Source organism: Carassius carassius, chromosome 11, assembly GCF_963082965.1.
Source record: "Carassius carassius chromosome 11, fCarCar2.1, whole genome shotgun sequence".
NCBI lineage: Eukaryota > Metazoa > Chordata > Actinopteri > Cypriniformes > Cyprinidae > Carassius > Carassius carassius.
The window spans coordinates 13944675-13951991 of record NC_081765.1 but is presented as its reverse complement, the minus strand read 5'-3'; the positions used below and the strand labels follow the sequence as shown (position 1 = coordinate 13951991).

The window sequence follows — 7317 nt, the reverse complement described above, 5'->3', positions numbered from 1 at the left end:
ACCTTCTCATAATTCTGTATAATGCTTCTGATACCACGTTCCTGATATTTGGGGACAATGTGACACTGACTGTGAAACTGAACTGAACTGAATTTAAACTGAACATTGCCATGTAAGTATCTGAATGAAAAAGAACTGCCTGGAGGTTTTGGCAGGCGGATAATGCAAGGTTGTCTGTTTATTCAGGCTGCAAAATATGTCCAGGCCTTCCCTTCTCCTTTGCTGATTTCAGCCTAAACAGCTTTAACACACACATCACGACACCATGAATTATTCAATCAGCTTTTCACTTGCAGAAGTATAACTGATTGTATCTTGTATGATATTGTATGGTATACAATCCTCAGAGCAATAAATATTCAAGTGCAACTATAGAAATATCATATTTTCCCAACATATAGTTTCAATATGAGATAATAATGAGCAGGGACTCAGAAAGGGGAGAAAGTACACAGAACACAACCATTAACAAAGATCAGGAAAAAAAAAGTTCACTGTACTTGCGTACTGTGGATTAATAGTATTTATCATGTGCAGTAATAAAAAAAATACACCAGAGGTATAACAATAACAAGCAATAAAATGTATTATATAATTAAATAATAATAATAATAATAATTATTATTTAAAAAGCAAACCATATAATTAAGATGTCTTGTTTATCTGACCGTATTATTATTGCCCCCAAGTAAATAGGATAGTGATTTGGGGTGACTTTTATTTTGGAAAAATAATCCTCCTGGTACTTCCGGAACTGCCGCTGTGAGCTCTTTCGTTTTTACGCTGCTGTCATGTTGATTTCCTTGGAATTGGATACATAAACAGTTTTATTTTTTATTTTTTTTTATTTTATTGCACGTTGAATGATATAGAATGACATTTATACATCAGCTCGATTCACTGAAGGAGCTTGAATACTTCCTGCTCGACCATCTCAGCAGTATTTAGAGAGCTTTTTGATTTTTACACCTATATGCATACATAAGAAGAAAGTAATCATGCTGAAGGCTGTTATTCTTATCGGAGGTCCTCAGAAAGGTGAGTAAATATCCCATTGCCTCGTAACAGTGGTGCAGATTGAACACACCATCAAAATTGTGTCTGTTTTGAATGCACTGTGATCGTTTTAAAATAATTTTAATAATCATATTTTGTGATATTCCCAGCATTGTCACTAAGGACATGACTTAAAAAATAATCATAATTTTGGCAGTTTTATTCAAATGTTATAAATTTGGTAATATTTTGCATAGCATTGGTAATATGCAAAACTCCAACCTGTGTTGATGTACCCTTAAAGGACATGAGAAGCAGCATTTTGATTATTTAATAAATAAAATGTATGAGATTATAAAAAGATTTACTTCAGTAATTTACTTTTGTGAAGGAAATTGTTAGGAAAATAAAATAATCGTCAATGGACATGAAATGTACCCTAAATGATAGAAAGTCTAATTCTGTGTTTCTGCTGTTCATACAGGCACCCGGTTTCGCCCGCTGTCTTTTGAGGTGCCCAAACCTCTGTTTCCAGTGGCTGGAGTGCCAATGCTACAGCATCACATTGAGGCCTGTTCTAAGGTACATATTTTGAGTTCATATAGAGATGAATAGATATCGTGTTAATTTGCCCTAAAGGGAAAAGTAATGTACTTGTTTAATAATTTTCATGATTTCTTTTTTCTTTAGCTTCCTAATATGAAGGAGATCTTACTTATTGGCTTTTATCAGCCCAATGAAGAACTCAACAGATTTTTGTCATGCGCCCAACAAGATTTCAAAATCTCAATAAGGTAAGTTACTCTATAATATTTATAATATATTGTATTTATTGTTTTTAAAAATTGGAAAAGTCCCTTCAATCAAGGCTTTGTTTTTTTTTACATGGGACTGTCTGAAATCCCTCTCAGATACCTTCAGGAGTACGCTGCTCTGGGCACTGGAGGAGGAAACTACCACTTCAGAGATCAGATCCTGTCTGGTGGTCCAGAGGCATTTTTTGTCCTGAATGCTGATGTGTGCTCAGAGTTTCCTCTGCCAGAGATGACGGACTTCCAGAAGGAGCACGGAGACGCTTACAGTTTTGTCATCCTCGGTACCACGGTTAGGAGAAATGTTTATGTATTAAACCATAGGTGTATTATAATCAAAGACACAAGTCATGCTGCTTATAAAACAGGATTCTCAATTGATTACTAGCCTGTTTTTAATTTGGGTTTTGTTATGTTCAAATCTGATTGTTTCAGGCCAACAGAAAACAGTCCCTGAACTACGGCTGCATTGTTGAGAATGAACAAACTGATGAGGTAATCAGGACTTTTTTCCTTCTTATTTTAAAAACCTGAAGATAAATAAAAATACCAATAAAAAGTAAATTCATAGTTGCCCTATCATATCTTCCAGGTCTTGCATTATGTTGAGAAGCCCAGTACATTTGTGAGTGACATAATCAACTGTGGGATATACCTGTTCACTCCGGAGATATTCCAGCACATCGGAGCAGTTTTCCAGAAGAACCAGCTGGACATGATGTTGTGAGTGGGACAAATCCTGTAGGGTTCCTGAGTGGAAGTGCATGCATACTTAATCCGTTTCTTGTCCTTGGGTCTCTTCATTTTGTCTTTTCCCCTCTAACACCTTCCCGTCTGCCATCATTCTGTTTCCTGTTCCATCATCAGATATTACGATGAGGGGTAAGTTTGAAGGTTTGGTTTGGATGTAGAATGAGAAGGAGCAAGTTTGATGTAGATCTTGTAGTGAGCTTGCCTGCTTGTGTGATCTGTCAGCTAGATTCGTGCTAGCATGTTATAGTGTGACGATAACAACACGCCACACATGTTGTGAGACTATTATGAATTGTTTTTTAAATTTGATCTTTGAAAGCCACTCAGGAGTTAATATAACCTAACCTCTGCCTGATAATATTGCTATAACTCACAGTTATTCCGTTTCATTAACATCTTACAGTTAAAGACTACATAAATTCAGAATTAATATTTACTTTCCTAGTGTTTCTAATCTTATTATGCATAACTTACAACTCTTCAGCGCGTGTTATACTATTAATGATTCATAACTAATAATATTTTAGCCTCAATCAATTACTAACCAAAGTGTCCCAACCTACATTATTTCCTATAGAGTGCAACAGTGCCTGTCCACAATATTTTTTTTTTGTCATGTCTTGGTTCCAAACATTTTTTTTCCCCATTATTTGTTCCTATAGGATTTTTAAAAAGTGTTTGTTAAAGATATAAGCCATGAACCAAACCAACCAGAAATTAGGTGAATCCCAGTATCACAAACTTTGATCTGAAGCAAAAAAAAGTGTCTTTCAAAAAGACAAGACTGTGTCCTAAACAGCTTTAATGAGGGAAAGAACTACAATCCCTTTGTTTATTTTGAGTCTCTGATTGATGGTGATTTCTGAAGAATCATAGGTAATGTAGGAATTCCTGTTAAACACGATTATATAAAATATAAGTTGAAATTATGTGCATTGATGGTTTGAAAAAAAGACTTTTTCCCCTATGGGGAATATGAATGAAATTTTTTCACAGAACCTGACTGTTGCATTTTAATAAGCATTCCGGTTTACTAATAGATACAATACGTTTCGAAAGTTAAATACATTACAAATGCCATTTCATGTTGTTTTTAACCCCCTGCATCTTCAGCATTTACCTTTCATTTTCAAGTTATCTTATCTAATTTTGTGTTTGCCCATCATAGTTTCATTTTATGCCATCCTCTGTCCTGGGTCGTAGAAAATTCTCCTGACATCACTAGAGGGTGAAATGAAGACTTTATTTGCTACTATGTGGTTTTGTGCTGTAGAGAGGAGCAGTCCAACGGCTGGCATCGGGCAGAGGTGATCCGTCTGGAGCAGGACATCTTCACGGCGCTGGCAGGCCAGGGCATATTATATGTGTACAAAACAGACCGCTTCTGGAGCCAGATCAAATCTGCAGGGTTAGTTGTTGACACATGCTGTTTTATTACAGTTGTTTTTGAGTTGCTGCATTTTCTCTATAACTATATTTGATAGTGTGTGTGTGTGTGTGATTATAGTTAATGTTATGCTCCCCTCTTCTTTCAGATCTGCAATCTATGCAAGCCGTTTGTATCTTAACCAGTATCACAAGACACATCCAGAGAGGTTAGCTACTAATAAAGAAGGAGGGCCAAAGACCAGAGGTAAAAGCTTAGTGAAAGTGTGAATTTGTATGTCCGAAACAGCTCTTTATGCAATCCTTCATAAGGTTTTTTTTTTTTTTTAGGAAATGTTTATATACATCCAACTGCCAACATTGATCCAACTGCTGTGGTAAGTGCTTCTCTTCTACAGTAAATAGATTCTTAGAGTTTCTCGATATAATTTGCAATGTGACACTTCTGCGTGTAACAGTATGTTCAGCAGAAGATTTAGGGAATGTCAGCCATCAGGATTTGATTTGAGCAGAAATATGTTTGGTTATGATATTAACATAGCATTATTTAACTTGTGCAGTCTTGGTTATGTCAAAGTAAAACAAAAAGTCACCAGTCTACTAATTGTTATTATTGTTAAGCCAGTTATTATTGCCTCATTGTTAGTTTATATATAAATAGTCATACTAAAGCCTGGTTTTCACTTAGGTCTGTTTGTGTTACTAAAAAAAAAAAGAGAATACTCAGAAAATAATAAGTAGAATACTTGATTACCAAAATAATCATTAGTTACAGCCCTAGATTAGTTAAAATATTTCTAAATACAATGGCGATGTTTACATTTTTGTAATTAAATTCATGCTTTCATTCTTCAGGTCAATAATATATTAATGAAAAAGAAAACCAGTTTGAATAAAGAATGCAATAACTTTGCCATAGTATCCTTTCAAAAGTTGCCACAGTCATTGCATGTTTTACATGTGCTGCCCCACCCCCGGAAAAAAGTTCAGGCTCAGGATTTTTATTTTATTTTTTGCTTTAACCCCTGTATTAATTTGAATGTTATTACTTAGTAGTTAAAAACACTTAATGTAAAGTGGACCCATTTCTCCCACTATTGTACCCATCCTCTTGTGATATGCCACCAAATCAAAAGTCATTACAGGTTTGGTTTGGGCATCTCTGCTTTATAATAACATGCACTGAGCAACTGAACATAATAGGACATGGTTCATTATTACTAAAGTTAAAAGGGTCTATTTTGAGAGGCAACAGAGGGAAACATGTTTGTACAATTCCAGCTGTTGATACCAGTGGCACAGATTGTAGCATGCTTTTTTTTTTATTCACTTCATTGCAACTTACTTACACTTCACCTCAGTTTAGTTCATGCTATATTGGTGTTTCTTTTCTTTTTTTAGTTAGGTCCAAATGTGTCCATAGGTACAGGTGTAACGATCGGTGCAGGAGTTCGTGTGAGGGAGTCCATCATCCTCCATGGTGCTACATTACAGGTGAGTTCATGTCCCTTACACACTTTCTTTCCCTATTGCATTGTCTGGCATTTACAACCAATGACTCAAAACAATATAATACAGTATATATGCTGGCTGTGTGTTCTGTAGGATCACAGTTGCGTGTTGAACAGTATTGTGGGCTGGGGTAGCACCATTGGCAAATGGGCCAGAGTGGAAGGAACCCCCAGTGACCCAAATCCTAATGACCCATATGCCAAAATTGACAGCGAGACACTCTTCAGAGATGGAAAACTAACACCCTCTATTACAATTCTAGGTGATTTTATAGGACATCATCATGAATATATTATGTATTTGAGAGTGTTTCATCTGTAGTGACATTTATTTGCTTCTCTTTCTCTCTAATCAGGCTGTAATGTAAATATCCCATCTGAGGTCATCATACTCAACTCCATTGTCCTGCCACACAAAGACCTCAACAGAAGCTTCAAAAACCAGATCATATTGTAGTTGCAGTTTCATTTGTACTTATAGTATGGCATTTGCATACAAATAAACATGTATTTGAAATGGAAATGGATGAATCATCTGAAGATTCTGAGTGTGGTTATGGATAAATATGGATTTACCATTGTACAGTATTATCACGTCAAAACTGGATAAAACAAATGCAAAAATACTTCTTCTAAAGATCTCTTCTCTGTTAAACTGTTTCTAAAATGACTTGAAATTCATTTAATTTACAACTTGTTGGCTCCTTGTCAGTGAAATTTGTCCTGTTTCGTTCCAGCATTTTAAATGTCATGTAAAACAAAACAAAAAATGCTAAGACAAATGGTAAAATCTTGTAATTGGATACCAGTTGTGTTGGTAATTGTTTTGAATAATTGATGTTTCTGTGACTGCTCCCTGTATGAAAGCCGAGTGCAGTGTAAGAGTCAGATGCCTGCAATAAATTATATTTTGATTAAGTCACAAAAGGTAATAAAGCAATTTACTGCTGTCCTGTTAGAAAATCAATGGCAGACTTCACATTTGGCAACAAAATGCTTAATATAAATATACATATATATATATATATATATATATATATACATATATATATATATATATATATATATATAAAATATATATATATATATATATATATATATATATATATATATAATGCTGCTTGACTTTTGAGGGCACTAGTGCAGATACTGCCCTTATTTTTATTAAAAATACAGAACATGAAGTCATCTAGTTTGTTTCAAATCTTTATGTCATTTTACCCTGTGTTTTTACCCTCTTTAGATATTTCCAGGACATTTCCTACAGAAAATACAAAGAGCGTAGTCTCATATCTCAGTTTCTTCTTCTTCTTTCTGGACATACTTACATTCACAGGAAAGGTTATTTTTCCAAGGTAGGATATAAAGTGCTGAAGTGCAACACAAATACACATTTATACACATACACAAATCACTTAGGGGATGTGAAGAATGTATTTTTCCCTGGTCATTTACTTGGTTTGTTTCTATAAAGGAGAAGAATGGTTATGAAATTATGCAATACTAACATGCTCAAGACCAATACAATGATAGATAATAGTTTACGGGTTTTTGGAATCAGAATCTCAATCAGAATCAAGTATTCCACAAAGCCGTATAATAATTGTTGTATATATTATGTTGGATATAATTATCATTCTTGGTGTGAATGAGCCTTAAAACATGGCGGATACCACGTACCTCTGCTAGTGCTTGGACAGACACTGGAGGCATTAGAAATCCAAAACAGGAGGCACGAGCTGATCATTCTTGGCAAGAAGACCTTCCCAGAAATCCGAGGGGAAGGCCAGAAACCGAGCTAATACCTGTTGCAAAGAAATTAGAAGAGGTTTGTTTCTTGAAACATAAAGGCTAAATAC

General features: G+C 35.0%; 1 protein-coding gene across 2 annotated transcripts; it reads left to right on the top strand.

Annotated features, from left to right (window-relative positions):
* The first annotated feature begins 730 nt into the window (after positions 1–730).
* Positions 731–6418, top strand: LOC132152804 (mannose-1-phosphate guanyltransferase alpha-A-like). 2 transcript variants are annotated; one of them, XM_059561702.1, is made up of 13 exons: positions 731–1038; positions 1481–1578; positions 1687–1790; positions 1908–2100; positions 2244–2303; positions 2401–2531; positions 2676–2690; positions 3835–3969; positions 4097–4194; positions 4278–4324; positions 5349–5441; positions 5553–5721; positions 5815–6418. In XM_059561702.1, the coding sequence occupies exons 1-13, from the start codon at positions 999–1001 to the stop codon at positions 5913–5915; spliced, it is 1284 nt and encodes a 427-aa protein (XP_059417685.1). In that variant the 5' UTR covers positions 731–998; the 3' UTR covers positions 5916–6418. The 2 variants fall into 2 exon arrangements, with proteins under 2 accessions (XP_059417685.1, XP_059417686.1); XM_059561703.1 differs by lacking the exon at positions 2676–2690 and having other exon boundaries at positions 732–1038.
* Positions 6419–7317: the final 899 nt, after the last annotated feature.